At 44.3% G+C, this 25,568-nt stretch overlaps 1 protein-coding gene across 2 annotated transcripts in view; it reads left to right on the plus strand.

The window, feature by feature from the left end:
* Nucleotides 1-16,370: 16,370 nt before the first annotated feature.
* Nucleotides 16,371-25,568, plus strand: part of PRKCB (protein kinase C beta) — a 390,245-nt gene continuing 381,047 nt past the window's right edge. For both annotated transcript variants that reach the window (XM_049904226.1, XM_049904224.1), the window contains exons 1-2: nucleotides 16,371-16,750; nucleotides 17,736-17,767. In XM_049904226.1, the coding sequence (XP_049760183.1) occupies nucleotides 16,578-16,750; nucleotides 17,736-17,767 (205 nt within the window). In that variant the 5' untranslated portion in view covers nucleotides 16,371-16,577. The remainder of the gene's footprint in view (nucleotides 16,751-17,735; nucleotides 17,768-25,568) is intronic.

Below are 25,568 nucleotides of genomic sequence, written 5' to 3' on the forward strand. Positions count from 1 at the left end.
TGAGTGATCCAGTCTCTCTACATTGTTACCCGCATTTGGTGTTATCGCTATTTTTTATTTTAATGATACTGATAGGTGTATGGCAATATCCCACTGGGGTTTTAATTTGCATTTCTGTAATGGCTAATGATGTTGAATATCTTTTCATGTGCTTATTTGTCATCTGTATATCCTCTTTGGTAAAATGTCTGTTCTTGTCTTTTGTCTCACTTTTTGATTGTGTTGTTTGTTTTTTACTGTTGAGTTTTGAGAGTTCTTTATATATTCTACATACTAGTCCTTTGTTGAATGTGTGATTTGCGAATGTTTTCTTCGAGTCCGTAGCTTGTTTTTCATCCTCTTAACAGGTCTTTGCAGAGCAAATCTTTTTAATAATAATAAAAATAAAAATATTGTGGTAAAATATATATAACATAAAATTTTCCATTTTAACCACTTTGGAGTGTACAGTTCAGTGACATTAATTACAGTCACAATGTTGTGCCATCCTCACCACTACCTCTTTCTAAAACATTTTCATCATTTCAAATAGAAACTCGTTACCTGTTAAGCAATCACTCCCCTTAACCTTCTCCCTCCAGTCTCTGGCAATCACTAAGTTCATTTTGTCTCTGTGCATTTGCCTATTGTAGATAATTCAGATAAGTGAAGTCGTTCAATATTTGCCCCTTTGTGTCCGACTTTACTTGGGTCCACGATCAACAGCCATGGAAGCAGCAGTCTCAGGAAATCAAAAGCTGCATTGCATTGGGTAAATCTGCTGCAAAGGACCTCTTTAAAGTGTTGAAGACCAAAGATGTCACCTTGAAGACTAAAATGCGCCTGACCCAAGCCATGGTATTTTCAATCGCATTGTATGCATGTGAAACCTGGACAATGAATAAGGAAGACTGAAGAAGAATTGATGCCTTTGAATTGTGGTGTTGGTGAAGAATATTGACTATACCATGGACTGCCAAAAGAACAAACAAATCTGTCTCAGAAGAAGTACAACCAGAATGCTCCTTAGAAGCAAAGATGGCGAGACTGCATCTTACGTACTTTGGACGTGTTGTCAGGAGGGATCAGTCCCTGGAGAAGGACATCATGCTTGGCAAACACAGTGTCAGCGGAAAACAGGAACACCCTCAAAGAGGTGGATTGACACAGTGGCTGCAACAATGAGCTCAGACATAACAACGATTGTAAGGATGGCTCAGGACCGGGCAGTGTTTCATTCTGTTGTGCATACGGTCACTATGAGTCGGAACCGACTTGACCGCACCTAACGACAACAACAACCTATTTCAACTACATAATGTTTTTAAGGTTCATCCATGTCACAGAATGTATCAGAGCTTCATTTCACTTTATGGCTGAATAATATTCCGTTGTATGGATATACCACTTTTTGTGTAACCATTCATCTATTGATGGACACTTGGGCTTTGTTTTCATCTTTCGGCTACTGTGAGTAATGCTGAAGTGAACATTGGTATACAAGTATCTGTTTGAGTTCCTGCTTTCAATTTTTTTTTTGCTTGTATGTCCAGAAGTGAAATTATTGGGTCATATGGTAAATCTATGTTTAATTTTTTGAGCAACTGCCAAACCGTTTTCCAATGCAGCTGCACCATTGTACATTCCCTCCAGGAATGGATGAGGGTTCCAATTTCTGCACATCTTTGTCAAAAGTTTTTTATTTTGATGAGGTCCAATTTATCAATTTTTCCTTGTTTTTAGTGTCAAGTCTAAGAGCCCTTGTACACATTTTTTTCCTTTATCCAGCATTTCTTCTTTTAGAGAAGCATCGCTTCTCCTATTCCATAGTAATCTTACTCAATCCATGTGGTTTCGTGGGGTGGAGGCGAACACCTAAAAAAGGGCGTGACCAATCAGAACATGCCATGTTCTGGCTAGAGTGATTGCTTCAGGGATATCATGTTTCCAAAGCTGGGTCATTCAGTGTCCTCTGAGACTTTTGCCAGAAACATTGGAGAGGGTCTCCTTCTCTATGTGGAGAGAGACTTTCTGAGAAGGAAACAAACAGAACCAAGAAACGGAGAGAAATACAGGTGTCCAATCATATAGTTTGAACTTCAGAATTCAGATGTGTCGGGAGCTAGTTACTCTTTGATGTTTCAATGATAAAAGCCACTTCATCCCCTCCCCTACCCTTCTATCTAACTGGTTTAATTGGGATAAGGAGACTATAATCAAAAGAGCCCTAGCTAATGAAGCATTCTATATTCATTATTCCTTCAGACCATGAAGAAAAGAAGGAGTAGACTATCTCCCAAGTGGGGTTCTGCCAGAAAAATAGAAGCCTGCTGTCTTTTTGGTACCACTTGGAGGTCTGATGAGTGAGGAGTTAACAAGTCTTCTGTAGCCTTCCAACAGGCATCTAATCTGGGTGGGCCTCTAGCAGTCATTGTTGCATTTTCTGATTCTCTTCATCCTCCCCCGTTGAACTATGGCTGCTTAGACTAGGGATGAACTGTTGAAGAAAGGTGAATCAGTTAGTCTTTCTGTGAGTATTTGGAATTGAGAAGGTGTGATAGCATCTGTTACGGGTTGAATTATGTCCCCCAAAAATGTGCGCCAACTTGGCTAGGCCAACATTCCCAGTATCATGTGGTTGCCCTCCACTTTGTGATCTCATGTAATTTTGCTATGTGTTGTAAGTTCTAACCTCTATGGTGTTAATGAGGCAGGATTGGAGGCAGTTACGTTCATAAGGCAGGACACAATCTACAGGATAGGTTGTATCTTGAGTCAATCTCTTTTGAGATATGAAAGAGAGAAGTGAGCAGAGAGGAGAGGGACCTCCTACCACCAAGAAAGAAAAGCCAGGAGTGGAACGTGTCTTTTGGATCCAGGGTCCCCACACTGAGAAACTCCTAGACCCAGGGCAAGATTGTTGGCAAGGAACTTCCCCCACAGCCGACATAGAGAGAAATCCTTCCCCTGGAGCTGGCGCCCTGAATAAGGACTTCTAGCCTCCTAGACTGTGAGAGAATAAATTTCTGTTTGCTAAAGCCATCCACTGCGGTATTTCGGTTATAACAGCACTGGATAACTAAGACAGCATCTGTTGGGGGCAGGCACTGTGTTAGGTACACATGTGGGGAGGCTGTGTTTCACGAATGGCCCAGAGAGCTAGAGAGAGGAATTTAGTTCACATGTTCCATTTTCTTGACCTAGTCTCTCCTGGAGGCTTGGCTGCATCACTGGTCTTGCCTTCATGAGATGCCTTTGAATTCTTAGAATAATTTCCCCTTCATTTTCTTGAACTATCCCTAATGAGCTTCTGTCACTCACAATAAAATTGTTTTTAACACACTGTTCTTACGAAAAGATGCTCAACCTTACTCATAATGAGATAAATGCAAATTAAAATTACACAGAGACACCATTTATCACTTATCAGATTGGCACAGATAAAATAGTCTGACAACTCTATTGGTAAACCTGAGGGGAAGCAGGCAAGGCCATCATGGTTGGAGGGCCTGTGAAATGTTCCAGCCGTGGTGCAGGGCAAGGTGGCAACATCTATCAGCCTTGGGAATATTTTTACCCTTTGACCTAGTGATCCCTTGCTCTGGGGATGTATCCTGCACTCCCATGGCTAGGAAATGATACATGTACAAGGTCGTTCATTGCAGCATCATTTGTGATAGTAAAAGCTTGGATACAACCCAACTGTTCGTCAAAGGGTACTGGTTAGGTACATCCTTACAAGGAATGTGACGCCGTGGTAAAAGTTAATGAAGTTCTCTATGTTCTAATATGGAAGAGCTTCAAGCTAGACTGTTAGATAAAAAAAAAAAAAAGTGCAGAACATTGCACAGTATGATACCTCTTATGTAAGACTGGGAGGGAAGAAGGATATATAAGAAATTCCCATTTCTTATATTTTACCCATTTCTGTCAAGTCAGTTCCGAATCACCGTGACCTCACATGTGACAGGGTAGAACTGCTCCATAGGGTTTTCTTGGCTGTCATTTTTATGGAAGTGGCTCTCCAGCCCTTTCTTCTGCAGTGTTGCTGGGTGGGTTCAAACTACCAACCTTTAGGTTACTCTTTGATGTTTCAATTATAAAAAAAAGAGCCGTTAAATCCACCCTCCCACACCCCCACCCTGCACCAAGCTGGTTTAAGTTGGGATTACGAAATGCATAACTCAAGTGCAAACTGTGCCACTCAGGGACACTTTCTTATATTTAGATAAGTAAATATGATAAAGGAAGTATAGAAGATGAACCTGAACCTATAAGCTAATAAACATGATTACTTCTAGGTGGTAGAGAGGATGGCCAGGGTGAGAGGAATGCTTCTCAATGATAATCTTTTTATTTCATTTTGACTTTTGAAAATTGTGAATGCATTAACTATTCTACAAATAAACTCAAGTAAAAAGTCATTTTTGATTAAAATATTATATCATTCTATTCTATCCCATTGTCTGAAGAATGCAGGGTGGTAGGAAGAAAAAGGATGCAGGACATTCCATGGTGATACTTTGACACTTGATTTAAAAAAAAAATCAAGAAATGAGTCAGTCACAAGAGGACAAATATTGTATGATCTCACTAATAAAACAAACCTGTTGCTGTGAAGTTGATTCTGACTCATACAAGCCTCTAGGACAGAGTAGAACTGCCCCCTAGGGTTTCCAAGGAGCACCTGGTGGATTTGAACTGCCGATCTTTTGGTTTGCAGCCGTAGTTCTTAACCACTGTGCCACCAGGGCTTCATGAAGTACATAGAATAGGTAAATACGCAGAAATCAGAGTTACCACGGGCAAGGGTGGGGGAATGGGTGGAATAATTGTTTAGGAAGCATTGAGTTTTTGTTTATGGGGGTGGAAAATTTGGCAAAGGACATTGGTGGTGATTGTACAGCATGGTTGATGTAATTATCTCACTCAACTGTATACGTGAAAAGTATTGAACTGGTAAATGTGGTGCTATCTATATTTTTGCAAGAACAACAACAACAACAAAGAAGATCATTAAAAAAAAAAAAAGAACTTATATCCCAGCTAGGAAAAAAAAAAAAAAAAAAAAACACCCAAACTGGAATGTACTGATGAAAATCCAAAAGAAGAGGTGTGCAATAAATACCCTTTTGAAGGCAAAGAGCTTTGTCTGTGCTTTCTGCTTTTGGCAAATGCGATTGCTTGTTAAAACGTCCTCTCTCCAGGACACACTGCTTCTGGAAGCACGGTTTTATGGATGGGCATTCTGCTTGGCCAACTCAAGATTAAGCTGACTGGCTGAGCGTGTGAAAGAATTCCAGGAGGAAGAGAAATGTCATACTAAAAATTTCTTTTTAACCTGAGGGGATCAGGTGGCCTCTTAGAGAAATGACAAAATCTATTTTCTCCTGCCTTGTATGTTTGTGCTGTTGGCACTTTCTCGTTATAACTGGGAGTAGGTAAAGGATTGCTTGATGGCTATTGAGCTGGTGCCTTCTCTGGAATGTGGACGGCAGGGTTCTGTTAGCCTCAACAGCTGGGGCTCATTCAGTACTCAGGAGCACAGACTCAAGTCAGACCGAGCAGTGAGAGCACTGCTCTTCCACTAGGTAGCTGAGGGATCTTGGGTACACACTGGCTTCTTTGTACCTCGGTTTCCTCATTTGTAAAAGTGAATAATGATTAAAAAACAAAAACAAAGACAAAACCAGTTGCCATGGAGTTGATTTTGACTCATGGCAACTCCATGTATTGCAGAGTAAAACTGCTCCATAGGGTTTTCAATGGCTATGATCTTTCAGAAGCAGATGGCCAGGTCTTTGTTCTGAGGAGCCTCTGGGTGAATTTGAACCTCCAACTTTTCGGTTAGTAGCTGAACAATGCTTAACTGTTTGCATCAACAGGGATTCTAGATAATAATAGTACCTATCTACTTCATACAAGGAGCCCTGGTGGTACAGACGTTAAGAACTTGGCTGCTAACCAAAAGGTCGGCAGTTCGAATCCACCAGCCATTCCTTGGAAAACCCTGTGGGGCAGTTCTACTTTGTCCTGTAGGGTCTCTATGAGTCAGAATTAACTAAATGGCAAGGGGTTTGGTTTGGTTTAATGCATGCAAGAATGTTAGAACAATGGCTGGTATATATGAAGTTCTCAATAAATGTTGGCACTGAAAGTAATGATAATGGTGTTTTTTCGGGACACCCAAACCTGTGTCCTAGTCGCATGGCTTCAGGCTGAATAGTAGACTGGCAGGTATGTAGAAGGTTACCAGTTGCATCCCACCACTCTCCAAGCCATTTTAGTTCAATCCTATCGAAGAAGGATTGAAAAGAGGTCTCCAGAAACAATTCACATTGCTCTAAGGTAATAAATAAAGTTACAGTGGCTATTGAGTCCCTGGGTGGGACAAAGTATTAAGTGCTCAGCTACTAGCCAAGAGGCTGGCAGTTCGAATCCACCCAGAGGTGCCTCAGAAGACAGGCTTGGCGATCTGTTTCTGAAAGGTCACAGCCTTGAAAACCCTATGGAGTAGTTCTATTCTGCACACATGGCATCACCATGAATGAGAATTCACTCAAGACAAGTGATTAAACAACAACGCAGTGGCTATGGTAGGTAGGAGCCCTGGTGGTGCAGTGCTTGAGGGCTTGGCTGCTAACCAAAAGGGTGGTAATTTGAACTCACCAGCTGCTCAGTGGGAGAAAGATGTGGCAATCTGCTTCTGCAAAGATTAAAAACCCAAAACCAAACTCACTGCCATTAAGTCAATTTCAACTTATAGAGACCCTATAGGACAGAGTAGAAACTGTCCCATAGGGTTTCTAAGGCTGTAAATCTTTACAGAAGCAGACTGCCACATCTTTCACCCGAGGAGTGGCTGGTGGGTTTGGAACAGCCCACTGTTCAGTTTGCAGGTGAGTACACTTAACCATTGTACCACTAGGCTTAGAAACTCTACGGGGTAGATCTACTCTGTCCTATGGGGTCACTATGAGTTGGAATGGACTCCAGGGCAACTTTATATATTTTTTTAAAATTTTGCACCCTAGATGAGTGCCTCACTCTCCTCACCCTAGTACCAGCCCTGCTGAGGAATGCTTAGTGAGGAAGGTTTAAGGCAGAACTGTCTACCCCAACCAATTCAGCCACTCGTTGCAGAAGGCAGTCCCAGTTCCTCCTTTCCAGATAGTGTCATGGGAGGAAACAGAAAGCACTCCCTATTTAGATGCTGCCATTCCTTTTATTCCTTAGTGCCTAGCTTCCCAAAACGTGGTCCCTGCAAGGATTTTTTAGTGTTTCTCGAACATGGCATCAAATCCCCCTGGATCTTGTAAGGAGAAACATTCGTTACTCAACTTGCTTTAAATTATTCTGAAAACTTCAAGGAGAAAGTCTCACATTGGTGCTAATGGGTTTTTTAACATCTCTGCAACACTTGGACAGCCTCCTTTTTAAACAAAGATTGAGCCGGTCTCAGGCTTAGAACGAAACTTAGGGAGCATAGAAGTTGAATGCTTTTGCTTTGTCTCCACTGCATTTTTTTAAAAAGTCATTTCTTTTGTTAGGGATTAGGAAGTTTCCTTTAAAAAAAAAAATTATTTACAAAAATGAAGATTGACATAAAAATAATACAGATGGTACACAGGTATAGCCAATATTCTGTTTGGGAGAAATCGAAACCCTCAGAATCCTAGCCCAACTCTTGATCTTAAGGCATGCCAGGAGAGGAGTGGTGGTGGGAGTCTTGTCTTCCTTACCCCATTGGTTGAAACTGTGTCTCTGACTTTCTTCCTGCATCCCCTTGAATAAGGAGGGGCAAGGAGATGGAATTCTATAATAGCAAGTCCACCCTTGAGTCTGAGGCACAATTATTATCTTATTACGGTCTGAAGGAGACTAGAGAACCTGCTGCAGTAACCTAACAGGAACAATACTTGGGCCTTAGCTGCCTCATTTTTTGTTTCCTTTTCTAGAATTTACTAAGCCAAACAAGACCTTTCCCTGCCCTAAATTTTAGACTTAATTGTACCGTGTTCATTATTATATGGCATTTTACCCACAATTACTCCCTGTCCAATTTTCTGTTTGTTGCTGTGCTCTGAGCACCCACCTAGGTACTGGTAGCACTGGGAGGAGTTACGGAGAAGCTGGAAACTGCAGCTTCCACTTGAAGACAGTGTCAGCTAAGGGAACAAGCAGATACAGGACCACATCATGGCAGAAACGCCCCCAGTCTCACTGTCCAGAGCCAGGTAGGAGGACTTAAAAGTAGTTAGTTATAGCAATTCCACTTTTGGGTATTTATGTAAGAGAAATGAGTGCATATTATAATGAAACGTGCAAAGACCTAGAGTTAGAAAATAAAAAATGAAGAACATGCTAGACATTCTCAAGCAGAAAGAAGTGAAGAAAAAATCCAAGGCTCAAGTTGTGATATTGAAGGATTCTATGGGCAAAATATTGAACAATGCAGGAAGCATCAAAAGAAGATGGAAGGAATACACAGAGTCAATGTACCAAAAATAATTAGTTGAAGTTCAACCATTTCAGGAGGTGGCATATGATCAAAAACTAATGGTATCGAAGGAAGAAGCCCAAGGTACACCGAAGGCCTTGGTGAAAAACACGGCTCCAGGAATTGATGGACTGCCAATTCAGATGTTTTAACAAACAGACGCAATGCTGGAAGCGTTCACCCATCTATGTCAAGAAACCTGGGACAGCTACTGGCCAACAACTGGAAGAAATCCATATTCATGCCCATTCCAAAGAAAGGTGGTCCAATAGAATGTGGAAATTATTGAACAATATCATTAATATCATATGCAAGTAAAATTATGCAGAAGATAATTAAAAAATGGTTGCAGCAGTACATCAACAGGGAACTGCCAGAAATTCAAGGTGGATTCAGGAGAGGACATGGAATTAGGGATATCATTGCTGATGTCAGATGGATCTTGGGTGAAATCAGAGATTATCATAAAGATGTTTACCTGTGTTTTATTGACTGTGCAAAGTCATTTGACTGTGTGAATCATAATAAATTATGGATAGCATTATGAAGAATGGGAATTCCAGAACACTTAATTGTGCTCTTGTGGAACCTGTACATCGACCAAGAGGCAGTTGTTTAAACAGAACAAGAGGACGCTGCATAGTTTAAAATCAGGAAAGGAGTGCGTCAGAGTTGTATCCTTTCACCATGCTTGTTCAATCTGTGTGTTGAGCAAGTAATCTGAGAAACTGGACTATATCAGAATTGGAGGAAAACACATTTAACAACGTGGGGTATGCAGATGACACAACCTGCCTTGCTGAAAGTGAAGAGGACTTGAAGCACTTACTGATGAAAATCAAAGACTTCAGTATGGATTACACCTCAACATAAAACATAAACAAAAATCCTCACAACTGGACCAATAAGCAATATCATGATAAATGGAGAAAATATTGAAGTTGTCAAGGAATTCATTTTACTTGGATTGTGAATCCAAGTAAAACGGATTTTGACTGCAAGCGGAAGTCAAGAAATCAAATGATGTATTGCACTGGGCAAACCTTTTTAAAGTAATAAAAAGCAAAGATGTCACCTTGAGGACTAAGGTGTACCTGACCCAAGCCATGGTATTTTCAATTGCTTCATATGCATGTGAAAGCTGGACAATGAACAAGGAAGACTGAAGAATAATTAATGCATTTGAGTTACGGTGCTGGTGAAGAATATTAAATATACCATGGACTGTCAGAAGAATGGAAACTCTGGTGGCATAGTGGTTAAGAACTATGGCTACTAATCAAAAAGTAGGCAGTTTGAATCCACCAGGTGCTCCTTGGAAACTCCATGGGGCAGTTCTACTCTGTCCTATAGGGTCGCTATGAGTTGGAATCGACTTGATGGCAATGGGTTTGATTTTTTTGGGGTTTGCCAGAAGAACGAACAAATCTGTCTTGGAAAAAGTACAACCAGAATGCTCCTTAGGAGCAAGGATGGCAAGACTTCATCTCACTTACTTTGGACATGCTATCAGAAGGAACCAGTCCCTAGAGAAGCTGCCTTAGGCTGGGTTCTCTAGAGAAGCAAAACCAGTAAAGTGGATAAATACATATGTAGACAGAAATTTATATCCAGGAAGTGGTTCATGCAATTGTAGAGGCTGGGACGTCCCAAGTCCATGGGTCAGGATAGAGGCTTCTCCTGACGCACATAGCCACAGAAGCTGGCAAACCCAAGATGGGCAGGTCAAAGAGCAGGGCTCTTGTTCAGCAGGGCTGAAAAGATCGACAAATCCTAAAGATCGTCAGGCAAGTCTGCAGGTAAGCTGCTAGCTCAAGTCCCAAGAACTGGAGATCAGATGAACAGGAGCCAGCTGCAGGATCTAGGTTGAGCAAAAGCCCATAAGCCTTGCCAGAATATCTACTTATATTCAATGCAGGTCAAATGCCCAAGGAAGCTTCCTTTCAACTGATTGGCCACTCACAGCAGATTCTATCATGGAGATGATCACATAATAACAAATTTCATCATGGAAGTGATCACACCATCACACAAATATCAAGTCACTGAGAATCATGACCTGGCCAAGTTGACATACAACCTGAACCATTACAGAAGGACATCATGCTTGATAAGTAGAGGGTCAGTGAAAAAAAGATTTTCAATGAGATGGACTGTCACAGCAGCTGCAACAGTGCATAGGAAAACTAACAGAAAAGATAACCAGCTACCTTTTTTTTAAAAATTTTTTTGTGGTATAACATATATACAATAAGATGTAGGAGCCCTTGTGGTGCAGTGGTTAAGAGCGCAGCTGCTAACAAAAAGATCTGCAGTTCCAATCCAACAGCTGCTCCTTGGAAACCCTAGGGAACAGTTCTACTCTGTCCTAGAGGGTTGCTATGAGTTGGAATTGACTCAATGGCAATGGCTTTAGTCTTTACAGGAGCAAATTGCTGGGTCTTTTCTCCTACAGAGCCACTGATCACAAAAATTCCTGTGTACTTGAATTGTTGAGCAGGTGAGTGAGATAACATATGTAAAGTGTTTAACACAGAATCTCAATATTAATTTTTAGTTATTAGTATTTCTAGAGTGACCTAGAGAATTGCCTAACTTTTTCAAGCTTCTGTTTCCTTATACGTCAAATGGGAATAATAATGTTTTATTCATTCAACAAATATTTATTCACCTCTTCTTGTGTGATTCCCCTCCTTCCACCCAATTTTTTATATTCTTCCTATTGAGACATGGGGGTATCCTCTTGAATATGGGCTCTGTGGCTTTTTGACCAATAGCATGTGGCAGAAATGACACAGTACCGGTCTCCAGGTTCAGGCTTTAAGACACTGTCCTCTTTTGCTTCTGGTATCTCCGGATACTCACTCTTGGAATTAAGCACCATGTTGTGAGAAGCCCAAGCAGCTAGTGGAGAGATCCACATGAAAAGGAACCAAGGCCCTGGCCCAAAGCCTAGATAAACAGTCCACTGATAGCCAGCAATCAACTTACCAGCCATGTGAGTGAGCCCCCTTGAAAGTGGATTCTAACTCCCAGCCAAGCCACCCCTGCTGATGCCACATAGAACAGAGATGAGCTCCAGTTATTATTTTTAAATTAATTATGTTGATATTATTGTCAATCTATTCTTTAGAATGGAGCTGTCCAATAGAATATGGTGTGAGTCGCATAAGTAATTTTAAACTTTCTAGTAGCCACATTACAAAAAGTAAAAAGGAACAGGTGAAATTAATTTAATGCCCTTTCTAACTTAACCCAATATATCAAATATATCATAATTTCAACATGTAATGAAGATAAAAATTATTTATGAGATACTTTACCTTCTTTTTTCAAACTAAACCCATTGCCATCAAATTGATTCTGACTCATAGCAACCCTATAGGACAGAGTAGAACTGTCCCACAGGTTTCCAAGGCTGTAACCTTTACGGAAGCAGACTGCCACATCTTTCTCCCACGGAGTGGCTGGTGGGTTCGAACTGCCAATCTTTCAATTAGCAGCTGAGCACTTAACCACTGTGCCACCAGGGTTCCTTTTTCACACTAAAACCAAACCAAATCAAACCCATTGCTGTCGAGTCAATTCCAACTCATAATGATCCTACAGGACAGACTAGAACTGCCCTGTAGGGTTTCCAATCTACTTAGTAGATTCAAACTGCCGTAGCTCTTAACCACTGTGTCTCCAGGGCTCACTAAGTCCTTGAAATCCAGTGGGTATTTTACACTTACAATCACGTCTCGTCTGGACTAGCAATGTTTCAAATGCTCAGTAGCCACATATGACTAGTGGCTACCATACTGGACAGCGCAGCCTTACAAAGAAAGATTTGGAAGGCAACTGCTTCATTCTTGCCCCTGTTGTATAGAGGAGGGAAGTGAGATACAGATGGAAGAAATGACTTGCCCAGGGCTATGCAGCAAGTATGAAGTACAGACTGAAGAGATCCTAGACTACATTTCTAGCCAGAGCAACCTGTCTTCTCATCACCTCTGAAATTTCTCAAGTGGCCAACATGTACTCCTTTATGAGCAGAGGGGACCAAGTGGGGCTCTGGTGACCTGGAGGGCCCATGCCCAATCCATAGAGAGCTGCCACTCTGAAGGTATACCTGGCACCGTGCCATGTTGTGTTCATCTCTTGCTGGGTCTACTCAAACGGCCTCTTACCCGCTCCCCCTGCTTCTCCCCTTTGCCTCCTATAGCCTCTCATACAAATAGTAGCCAGGGTAATCTTTCAAAAACATAAACATACCACGCCACTCCTCTGATCCAAGGCCTTCAATGAAAGCCAAATTCATAAACACAGCCATAAATACAACTTCCTACAACTTTCCTGACTTGTTTTATAACTACTCTTCCACTCCAGCCACAGGGCCTCCTTGCTGTTTCTCCAATGTGCCAAGCATGCTCCTCCCTCGGCCCCTTTGCATTTGCTGTTTCCTTTGCTTGGAACCTTCCTCCCCCAGGGAGCCACATGTCTCTCTCTCTCTGTTCATTCAGATCTTTGCTCACATGTCCCCTTATCATAAAGGTTTTCACTGACCACCCACGTTCTTCCTTCCTCTACTATGCTTTGTTTCTCTTTACAGCGTGAATCGCCACATCATAAAATGGATTTGTTAGCTCATTAAAAAAAATTGTTTATCTCTCCCATTAGATTGTAAGCCCCCTGTTTAATTGAACAGTTTCTCAAAGAGCACATAGGCGGTACTCAATAAGCATTTGTTGAAGGAATGAACAAATGAATGAGTGAATGAAGAAAAGCAGGCGACATTTAGTCACATCTTTTTTTCCTAGAGAAGCCAGAATCTTGATCTTTTAGGTGACATTCTACCAAATGTACATGTTGGCAACCATGCAATTAAAGGAAAAAATCCACTGTGCTGGCTGAAAAAAAAAAAAAAAAAAGCAAACCAGGGCCATCAGTTTGAGACCCCTGCCCTTCAGCCATCTGGGTCCAATGGGAACCTGGTCCTTCCATCTTCAGAGTGTAGCCCCTCCAGGAACTGAAAGGCTCTTTGGGACCCCCTGGCTCTTGCATCCCCAGCCCCATGAGGTACTCTTTGTTGTTGGAGACCAAAGTCATCCAGGGCACTTCTTTCAAAAGGCAGGATGTGGGCTGTGAGCTTCCAGCTCATCGGTTCAAAGGAAATCTACTTGAGCAGCAATGTCTGCTGGGATGTTTTCCCAAGCCCCTGGGAGGTGATAGGGCCTCTTAGAAGACTAATAATAGACAGACACATCCAGTTTCCCAAACATGTCAACCTTAAAAGTGAATGCTATTTTTTCCTCCTTACCTTTGAATTACTATGTCAGGGAGGGACATTCTGTTATTACAGCTAGTACTCTCCATACTCCGCCTAATAATGACTTACCACTACTCAGTAGCTTCCAAGGAAGTTGTCAGAGTGGGATCTGAGCTCCATTTAGGCGGAAGTTCAGTGTAGCTTACTCCACTCCACTCTGCCCTCCCTCACCCGACACTGACTCAGGTTTCCCTCACGTTTATGGCCAGTATGCTTTCTAGTTAGGACATCTTAACCCCCATTCAACAGCTGTGTGACCTTGGGTGTACATCTTAATCACTCTGAGCCTCAGGGTCCTTAATAAACCCATCGCCATTGAGTGAATTCAGACCTATAGTGACCCTATAGGATAGAGTGGAACTGTTCCATAAGGTTTCCAATGCTGAAATCTTTATGGAAGCAGACTGCCATGTCTGTCTCCTGGGGAATGGTTGGTGAGTTTGAATGCCTACTTTCGGTTAGCGGCTGAGCTCTTTAACCATTGCACCACCAGGGCTCCTTTCAGGGCGCTTACCCACAATGAAAATTACCTAAACTACATAGAGCTGTTGGCAGGACTAAATAAGACAGTGTAAGTACTTGACACCCATCAAGCACTTGATGTTTATTGTTATTGAACATCTACTGGGCACGGACCAAGTGAAGGGGTGCTGTCCTTTCAGTTTTCATTCATTCACTCACTCACTCAGTTAACCAACATTTATTTAGTTCTTTGAAAGGTGTCAGGCACTGCGCTTTCTTGCTTTCTGAGCCTAGGGTCTAGTGAAGGAATTCATAATCTAACACAGCGCTGTGTTTCTAGGGTGTGGAGCATCGGTGTGTGTGTGTTTAGATGCAGTGCATAAACAGGGCACTAAATAACATTGAATTATAAATCTACAAAATTATTACCCTTCTGGTACCTTTCCTGGTGACGTAGTGGTTAAGAGCTACGGCTGCTAACCAAAGGGATGGCAGTTCAAGTACTCCAGGCACTTTTTGGAAACTGTATGGGGCAGTTCTACTGTGTCCTGTAGGGTCCCTATGAGTTGGAATTGACTCTACAGCAAGAGGTTTGGTACGTTTCCATCTTTCTGATTTCATCAAGGAGAAAGTCCCAGCCAGGTGTTAACGTGTCTTTAACAAAAGGAAGACCCTCAATGAGATGGATTGACTCAGTGGCTCCAACAATGGGCTCCAACATAAAAACCATTGTGAGAATGCCACAGGACCAGGCCGCATTTCTTCCTGTTGTACATAGGGTTGCTATGAGTTGGAACTGACTCAATGGCATCCAATGACAACATTTGTTAATCTTCCCTCTTAACAAATAAAAGAAGGCCTCTGACTCAGATCCTTTGGGCAGTGCCTGGAGAGATTTTAGTAACATGGATACTTCTTGCTATTCAAACTCAGAAACCAAATAGACTTTTCTTTCTTTCTTTCTTTCCAGATGGTGCACAAATATAGCCCGAATTTGTGAAGCTAGGTCAGGTATGAATGAAATTTGGGGAAATGCTGATCTATGACATTTCTTTTTACCCCTTTTATTTACCCTATTTAACAGTCTAAGAAACAGTCCCTTTTTTGGAAGGGATGGACAGAAGGTAGATGTTGTCCTCTACGTGGTGGGTCAAGCAAAGCCAAGAATCCTGTTTGTGGTGAATATGTTGTTGTCGGGTGCCCTCCAGTCGATTTTCCAGTCACATCTACCCCATGGAACAGAGTACAATTGCCCCCATAAGATTTTCTAAGGTGTAATCTTTATGGGGGCAAATCACCAAGTCTTTCTTCCGCGGAGCTGCTGAGCGGTTCCCACCGCCAGCCTTTTGGTTAGCAGCTGAGCGCTTAACCGTTGCGCCACCAGGGCTCCAGGTGGTGGATATATACATATACATATACATATACATATACATATACATATACATATACATATACATATACATATACATATACATATACATATACATATACATATACATATACATATACATATACATATACATATACATATACATATACATATACATATACATATACATATACATATACATATACATATACATAACATGCATACATATACATATATACATATACGTACAATGTCGCTCCTCCTACTTCTGCAGAACGTGTGTGTGTATGTGTGTAGGTGTGTTCAAGTGTGGGGAGCCAGCCACAGGCCTTTCCGAATGAGTGACAGGAGAGGCGTGCAGAATGACCAATGATATGAATGGGGGTGGATGGGTACCAGTCTCTGCAGAGGCCAGTGTGGAACCCGCGGTGTCCACCCTTTCCACCCACCGGTCCCCCAGCCCCCGTCGGGTGCTTCCGCTCTCGGTACCGCCTGGGTGCCCTCTAGGTGCTCATCTCCTCAACGCAGCCGCGGGCCGAGGCCGGGGTGAGGGGTCGGGGCTCAGGGCTGACGAGGGCGGGCTGCAGTAACCGCGCCGCAGAGCTGCGGCTGAGGACACTTCGCTCGGAGGTCGGCCGCTGCCGGGGTGCCAATATGTAAAGCAGCTGGCGGCGCGGGGCGGGGCCTGGGCCCGATGCAAATGAGGGAGGCGGGGTCAGCCCCGGCTCCGCCTCCCTCCTCCGCAGCTGGGGCCAGCGGTGCCAAGCGCAGCTGGACGAGCGGCGGCAGCTGGGCGAGTGACAGCCCCAGCTCCGCGCGCCGCGGCCGCCAGAGCCGGCGCAGGGGAAGAGCCCGCGGCCCCGGCAGCAGCAGCGGCCGCCTCCTCCGGCCTCGCGGGCCCGCAGCCCGCCGCCCCGGGGCTGGCCCCTCTCGGGCTCCCGCTCCCCGCGCGCAAGATGGCTGACCCGGCTGCGGGGCCATCGCCAAGCGAGGGCGAGGAGGGCACGGTGCGCTTCGCCCGCAAAGGCGCCCTCCGGCAGAAGAACGTGCACGAGGTGAAGAACCACAAATTCACCGCCCGCTTCTTCAAGCAACCCACCTTCTGCAGCCACTGCACCGACTTCATCTGGTGAGAGCGCGCCCGGCGCAGGGTGCCTGCCCGGCCCCCGAGGGCAGCGCCGCGCGCGGGGATCCTCTCGCGCCCCCAGGGGCCCCGTGTCCCCAAGCTCCCCGCGCCGGACGCTTCTGCTCCGGACTCCCGGCGGACTGTTCTGTGGCGTCCCTCTCCCCGGCCCCAGACGGCTGGCCGCGCGGAGCCTCCTGCCCTCGCTTCTTCCCCGGTCCCTCCCGAGAGCAGCCGGCCAGCGCCGCGGGCGCCTTCCCCTCCACCTGGCTCCGAGCGCGGGGCGCCTGTCCGTCCGGGGGAGAGCAGCGCTTCGGGTGCCCTCTTGCCCTGGGTTACCCCTCTCTCTGTCTCCTTCCAGGCGGGAGGCGCCCTTACCCCCACCCCGTTTCCGGGGGCAGTGCTCCGGGTGTCTTCTCTCCAGCGCCTTGTGGGCATGGGGCATCCTTTTCTGCTCTCAGTGTCTCGGGGGGCAGCATGCCGCGCTCCATGTTCTCTTTTATCGCGCCTCCCTAGGGGCCTGGAGTGGCCCTTTCCACTCCCCAGTCCTCCCCTGTCATCGCGAACCCTCTTCGCTCCCGTCCATCCAGGCATGGGGCTCCTTTCTCCCTTCCCAGTCCCCCCAGGTCTCCTTCCCCTCTCATCCTTCTCTGGGTGCGTCTTTACAGCTTCTCTTTCCCCGAGGGTACTCGGGGCATCTGTGGGTAGATCTCCCTTTTGCTCTCCACTCCCACCGGATGGAAATGCAATCCTCCCCCACAACACACACACACACACCCGGTGGTCGCTGTCACCTCCCCTCTGCCAGGGTGAGGGGAGGTTGAGGTTACCGCCGAGTTCCCACCTACCCCCCAAAGGCGGAAGCCTCTCGGGCACTCGCCTGCGGCTAGGAGGTTGCACCTGGGGTAAAGGGGTAGGGTGGAGGGGGGACTGTGGGGGAACTAGCAGGCGGCTGTGGGCTCCCTGACGTTATCTCTTTCTGCCTTTGCAGGGGCTTCGGAAAGCAAGGGTTCCAGTGCCAAGGTAGGCACCAGGGTCCTGGGGCTATGGGGTTCTGGGGATGCCCTTTGTGGGAAGAAATGGTGAAAGGGTCTGTAGAAGTGAGCGAGTTAGATCTAAGGAACCACTTCCGTCAGAGTGACCTCCAGGCTAGGAATTCATCGCGAAAAAGGGTCCTTTTAAGGTGTGTGTGTGTGTGTGTGTGTGTGTGAGGGGCAGTGATGCTCTGTCCCAGAAAGGCTGATGGAACTGGGAGGCCCTAAATGGCAAGGAAGTGCTATCCACTCTTTCTCCCTTTCAAGCATCTGAAGAGTCAGAATGGGTCTCCTGAATCTTCCATGGTGTTGCCAGTCCTGCCTCTGCAGGAAGTGTCTCCAGGGGCCATTTCTGGGAGGATTCCTCCTCTCTAACTCATGCCCCCTCAGGTACTCACTTGCCCTTCCTTGTCTCCTAGAGTGAGGTTCTGCCTCTTCCCCCACCTCCCAGAGAGCTCTGCATGTGGCTGCCTTCTCTGCAGATGGTGCCTCCCCTAGAAAGGCAACTGTGGTTGTCCCCTGGGCCTCCTCCCTCTGAAAGAGGTGGCTCCAGATGGGTACCTCTCAGATCCTCGTTCAAATCATCCTTTCTGTCTTCTGGGTAGATACAGCTAGGACTTCAAGTTACTGGTTTCCTCCATCCTTGCATCTGGGTTGGGATCCTTGACTCTAACCTGAGATGTTCCACTCCATGGTGGTGACTTTTAATCATGTGTGAGGGGACCTTGGCTGTGTCGGGTTACTGTCATAAAACATAGGTTGCAAATTGGCTGCCCAGGGTCAAATCACCTGTAGGCTTGTTCAGCCCTTGTTGTTGTTGGTAGGTGCCATTCAGAAGACTCAGACTCACGGTGACCCCATTTGTGCAGAGTTGAACTGCTCCCTATGGTTTTCAGGGCTGTGGCCTTTTGAAAGCAGATTATCAGACTTATCTTCCAAGGTGCCTCTGGTTTTGAACTGCCACCCTTTGGGCTAGAAGTCCATCCTTAACTGTTTGTACAACCCAGGTTCAGCCCTTAGGGAGTTCTTAGACATTTTTTTATTTTGGCCAACATTTTAGAACTGGGAGATTTCACCTACAAATCAGAATTTCCAGTTTTGCTGAGAAATGGTCCCACTTTTTCTTGTTACAGCAATCCTTTTTGGAGCTGGAGAGCAAATTATTTTCAAAGACAGGGCACACACATTCAGTATTTTGTCACAATCAATCCTGAGCAGACTTGCTTCACTCATTTCTGGCCCCTGTAGGTATTTAGTTTGCAACCTCTCCTCTGGAAAGTTTTTTCTCCCCTAATCTTTTTTTTTTTTTTTTTAATCTTAGGCCAGTTTGGTGAGAAATGTCTTATTTCTGGGGTGTGCCTTAGGGTTAAACTGACCATTATGGTGAGCTGGGTGAAAGCCAGAAGAAGAAAGCCTTTGAACATAAAGAGTCTAAGATGTGAGTTATCACTGAATGACAGCCTTGTGGTTGCACTTCCACCCTTCGGGAAAAGTAAAGTGTTCCCCGGTGAGTGTAGGCACCAATGTCAGTTGTGCAGAATGCTTGGTGGCATGGTACTGCCATCCTCTGAGACTCACAAGTTCTTTCACCTGAGATCTAGGCTCAGCAAGGAGCTGGATAGACCTGCCCGGCTCCGGAAGGAGCCAGGCAGACCCACCTAGCCTCTCCTTGGAAGATTTGGAGCCTGGTCTCATGGACCACCCCAAATAACTCCCCAGATTCCTTTATTTAAGTGGCAACAATTTAGTCCCTGCTTTGATAGCACTATTAAAATTTTTTTTTTTTTTTTTTTTTTTACGGATTGTTTTCTAGAACTTTGACACCCTTCAGGCAAAATACTGATGGTGTCTTGGTGCTGGAATGTGTAATATCTTCTTTGAGGTTGCCTTTCACTTCCATAGGCACCCTGGTGGCTTAGTGGTTAAGAGCTCCATTGCTAACTGAAAGGTCTGCAGTTCAAATCCACCAGCCACTCGCTGGAAACCCTATGGAGCAGTTCTACTCTGTCCTATAGGGTCGCTATGAGTTGGAATCGACTCAGTGGCAACGGGTTTTCAATTCCATGAATCCATTTCTGTCTTTGGATCTTGCTGAAGTCAGGGGTGATTTTTGAAAACACTTACTGGTGCTCTCCTCTCCCACCTGCTCTGCTGTCGGTGGTGGCTGGGAAAGGCACGTTGGAATGTGCAGCTGATGACATATCTGATGCAGATAGGAAATTCCTTCATTCGAAGCTTGGAAAATGATAGGAATATTCTGGTGTGGGAGAAAAGCAGAATTTAGGCTTCTAATGAAATATGACCACTTTAGAGGTAGGAGAGGCCCCTCCTGCCCCCCTTTTTAATAAAATCCTTTCTTTTCCACCTCCCTCTTGAGAGGCAGTGTAAAGTAGTGGTCATGTGCACAGATTATCAGGCAACTCACTGTGGGTTTGCATCCTGGCTTTGAGACTTCTTAGTCATGTTACTTAGCCCCTGTGCCTCTAGTTTCTCATCTATAACATGGGACCAATAACAGGTACTTTACCCTAGAGGGTTACTGAGAGGTTCAAAGTTGGTACCACATAGAAGATGAGTGGACCAGAGCTTTGCATAGAATAAACACTCAGAAAATATCAGCTCTTCTGATTGCCCCCAAACTCCCCGGATGACAGGGCAGCTGGTGTGAGAGAAGACTGGCTCTGCAGGGTTACTTTGCTATGGACCTGACTGCCAGGTGAGAGTCAAAATCCAGCTGTGAACATCTGGTCACCCTATGTCACTACTTCACAGTGTATTCTGTTTGAACTGGAGAGGTCCACCTGGGGAGGAGTAAGAAGAGTGGTGGGATAGATTGGCAGCCCCTGAAATTGAGATGCTTGGGATGGTGACATCCTGGAACGGAGCGAAGGCTCAGAGTTACCTAGGACTAATTCTAGAACCATGGAGGAGTTCCTTATTAGCTGAGTATTTTTGGTACCACAAATTTTATTATAAAGTGTATCTATTTAAAATGGGATCAACATTTTATAGAAAATACGTAAGGTTTTATTCTCTGGCGTAAATTAGCCATCCAGAGCCCAGGGCTCTAGGTTCCTTTCAGCTTTCTGCTCTACCATCCCTAGCGAAGGACATTTATCTCATGGTCCAAGAAAGATCCTGGAATCCCCAGTCATCACATTCTTATTTCAGCCAGGAGGAAGGAGGGAAGGGGCAAAGAAAGGCAACGAACGTTCTCAGTGTCACTTACGGAAGTTGCCACAAGATACTTTTGTCTGTATCCTGTTGGCTGGAACTTAAACCACATACCCACACCTTGCTGCAAGATAGGCTAGGGGCTCCATTTCAAAAGTCAAAAGGGAGAGAGAATACTCTGTCATTCTTGGGTAGGAGGTGTGGAGCATGATCATAAGGCAAAGAAGCCATTGAGAGCTGCCTCCACGCTCCATTCTACCATCTTGGAAATTGGGATGGTGGTATGGGATTGGGAGAGGAAGGATGAAAAGTCCATAAACCATGGGAAATTATGGGTTTCCCGGTGGGGTGGTGGTTAAGAGCTCGGCTGCTAACCAACAGGTCAAGCAGTGGGGATCCACCAGCCATTCCTTGTAAACCCTATGGTGCAGTTCTACTCTGTCCTGTAGGGTTGCTGTGTGTCAATGGGTTTTGGTTATATGCTCAGGGGAGCTTGAGACTGGATGGTTTTCACCTTTGTACTGTTAGAAGACGAAATTGCCACATTATTTCTCCCTTTTTGTTTCTATGCTCTCCCTTTTTTTCTTTTTATAAAACCACTCTGTGAGGTAGTTTAAGAATACCTCTGTTGATGGAGGAAACTCTGGTGGCATAGTGGTCAAATGCTATGGCTGCTAACCAAAAGGTTGACAGTTCAAATTCACCAGGCGCTCCTTGGAAATTCTATGGGACAGTTCTACTCTGTCCTATAGGGTCACTATGAGTTGGAATCGACTCGATGCCAATGGGTTTGTTTTTTGTATTTTGCTTTTATTTCTGTTGATGGAAGACTGGAGTTGAGAATCTCTATTATGAAACTACCTAAATTCTGGGTTAGAAGTGCCTCAGATAAGCCAGGCTGACTTCTCTCTGTGACATTCTTTAGAGGCACCTAAAGCTGCCTTTGTGCCTTAATTTGTAAGTAAGACAAGCCTTTAGATGGAATTAGATTCTTACCTTATGAAGTCTTTGCAACTTGGCAGAGAGAAAAAAAAAATTTTTTTTTTTTAAAGGAAGTCACTTCAGTGGAAATACGGAGGCAGTAAAATACAGAGGGTCAAAATTCATAGCATGGGTTTGGATTCAGGCAACTGGGCTTGAATCTCTGATCTGCCACTCATTTGCTGTGTGACCTCGGGCAAGTCCTTCGCCTTTAGTAGCTTCAGTTTTCTCACCTGTAAAATGGGAACGGTAGCACCTACCTCATAGGGTTATAATGAGGAGTCCATGAGGAATGAATGCATGAGAAATATCCACCGTAATTAGCAATGACTCTAAGTGAAATGCTCGTTATTGCTGTAGGAAACTGCGTCAGAGGGGGACGGAGTTAATTCTGGAACTCATTAAATGACTTTGCCTCTTTCCATATACTTAGGTGGGTTTTCCTTTCAGGTATGTTTCTTCATAAAGCTTTGGATAATACCAGTGAGTGCACAGCTGAGCGCCCGTGCCCAGAGAGCCAGGCACCATCTGTTCCTTCAGCGTTATTTTTCCTCCCCCTTTCCTCGTGAGAAAGATCTAAACTTGCTGTGGACTGTCTAGAAAAATTCCAGTGCACTAATTTTCTGGCTATGAAAAGCTGGAACTGGTGATTATAGTGAGTAAATCAGCACTTTCCTTTCTCGTGTGGATTAGAAAACAAATTTTGAAACTTTTTATCAAAATTATCCTAAACAATGCCAAAGCATTGCAAGAATCCAACCATTACTGTTCTCATCAATTTAAACATATAGGTTAGACTAGGCACCATTTTTTTTTTTTAACCACAATAAAACATGAATCAAAGGTTCATTTTATTCCTGGCATAGTTTTCCCTACAAACTTATTATATGACATCCTGTACTTCAGGTTGAACTTTCTCGGTAAAATTATAAAGAGGTCTATTTTGTTTGCAATCACCAAGCCAGGCTACAAGTTTGAGAACTTGCTTCCATTTTTCCATATCCCTCCCTTTCTAGGGAAACCCTGGTGGCGTAGTGGTTAAGCGCTATGGCTGCTAACCCAAAGGTTGGCAGTTCGAATCCACCAGGTGCTCCTTGGAAACTCTATGGGGCAGTTCTACTCTGTCCTATAGGGTCGCTATGAGTCAGAATCGACTTGACGGCACTGGTTTTTTTGGGTTCCCTTTCTAGAAGCAGATCTCAGAGAACTGTGAGCCAAACCCTGCTCACCTTCTGGCTTATTCTGAATGCATCCTGGGGGTTTCTATGTGGATAAAAGGCAAAGGCTTTTTGACTTCTTGTTTGTTGGTTTAGCTTTTTTTTTCTCTCTACCTGACATGGGATTTCAGGTCCAATGTCCCAAATGAAATAAGAATCTTTGGGTGGGTTAATGTTGGGTTTTAAGTAGGAAGGCCGCTTTGTTGGAGAGGCAATAACAAATTCATTCTAAGTTGTAGAGCACTCAGTGAAGGTTAACGCTTTGTCACGGCGTAACATAATACCATTCTAAGTAAATATGGAAAATGTGACCTTTGAAAACCTAGTTGATATGATATACAGGTTCTTAGAAACTAATTCAGAAAACATATGTTATTTCCGGGTATTAGGGATCCTCCAGGTGCTGCCTAGATCCAGGTACAGGATGTTTATAGTGCATGTGGGTCAAAAGGACTAGGATAGAAGAGAAGGTGATTGGTTAAAAGTAAAACCGAAGGTTTGAAAATAATTTATATACATTGTTGCCTTGGGATTTCTCTCTCTCTCTAAATAGACCCATATGTCACATTTTGAGAACAGCATCTCCTTTTGATGCATTTTAGTTACAGGTGGTTAGTTAAATTACTAAGCACAATTTAAAGTACACGGTCTGGTCTTTTGACTCTGCTGTTCACTTAATTCTTGCATAGGTAGGGGATCAACTGAAACGTTCATTATCTGGTTGATACCTTTAGAGGCTTGGTCTCTTATCATTTTTGGCATTTGGTCTAATATCATGGTTCTTTGACTTCACACATCAAATCTCCCCATTGAAATTGTATGATATTCTATAGATAGAATATTGGCCTTTTTATAGAGTAAATAATATCCACAGTGTTTACATATGGCATTTGGAGGTGTGATGGCTGCTTGATAATCTGGTAGGAGAGTCACCTATTCACCACATCTATCTGTCCATCCATCCATCCATCCATCCATCCATCCATCCATCCATCCATCCATCCATCCATCCATCCATCCATCCATCCATCCATCCATCCATCCATCCATCCATCCTCCCTCCCTCCACCTTTCCTTCCATCCATCCATCCATCCGTCCATCCGTCCGTCCGTCCGTCCGTCCGTCCGTCCGTCCGTCCGTCCGTCCGTCCATCCGTCCATCCGTCCATCCATCCATCCATCCACCCCTCCACCCGTCCACCCGTCCACCCGTCCATCCATCCATCTTTCATCAGTCCATCCAAAAAGTGTTCACTGAATAAATTCTACATGTCAGTAACTATTTTAGATGCTGGGAATACGATGGTGAGCGAGATTGCGAAGATCTATACTGTCATGGAGTTTACAGTGTAGTGGGAGAGATAGGAATTCTACAAATCATTGCACAAATATTTAATTTCACTCTGCTAAGTACCCTGAAGGAAATGTACAGGGTGCTATGGAAATGTACATAATGGGAAGCTGTTTAAGGTTGGAGGCGAGGTCAGGGAATTCTTTGGTCTGAGAATTACATTAAAAAAGTCCCATTCTCTGAGATATTGGCGAAAGCCTGAGTTGTCAAAGGGCCAGAACTCAAATCTGTATCGTGAAACTGTTCATATCCTGGATAAAGATACACAAGAGGTCTTATCTCTGTGACATTCTGTAGAGAATCCCTGGATCTTTATTTGTGCCAGGACTGCAAGTAAGACAAGTATTTGGTGGAATTAGACTGTTACCTCAAGATGGCTTCTCTCAGTTAGACAAAGAACTTCGTCTCTTAGCTAATAACTTAGCAGAGCTTCCAAATGGTTCATTCCGGTTCAAACCCCTGCTGAGATTTTGCATTTCTAACAAGTTCCCAGGCGTCTTAGTTCTATCTAGATAGTGCTGCTATAACAGAAATACCACAAATGGGTGACTTTAACAAACAGAAATTCATTTTCTCATGGTTTAGGAGGCTAGAAGTCCTAATTCAGGGTGCCAGCTCTGGGGGAAGGCTTTCTCTCTCTATTGGTGTCAGAGGAAGGTCCTTGTCTCTTTGAGCTTCTGCTCCTGGGTGATATTCTTGTGGACTGGCATCTCTCTTTCCCTTGCTCCCTGGCTTGCTTGTTTGATCTCTTTTATACCTCAAAAGAGATTGACTCAAGATACACCCCAATCCTGCCTCATTAATATAACAAACAACCCATTCACAAATGGGATTATAACCACAGATGGAGGTTAGAATTTACAACACATAGTTTTGGGGGACACAATTCAATCCATAATACCAGGTGATGTTAACTAATGCTGCTGGTTAGGGACCAATTTTGAAAACCACTAATAGAGCAGTGGTTCTCAAAATTTATTATACTTACCTGGGGATCTTGTTAAACTGTAGATTCTGATTCAGATATCTGGGGTGGAAATTCAAATTCTCAGCAGGGGTTTGAACTG

This window comes from Elephas maximus, chromosome 12 (genome assembly GCF_024166365.1).
Source record: "Elephas maximus indicus isolate mEleMax1 chromosome 12, mEleMax1 primary haplotype, whole genome shotgun sequence".
Lineage (NCBI taxonomy): Eukaryota > Metazoa > Chordata > Mammalia > Proboscidea > Elephantidae > Elephas > Elephas maximus.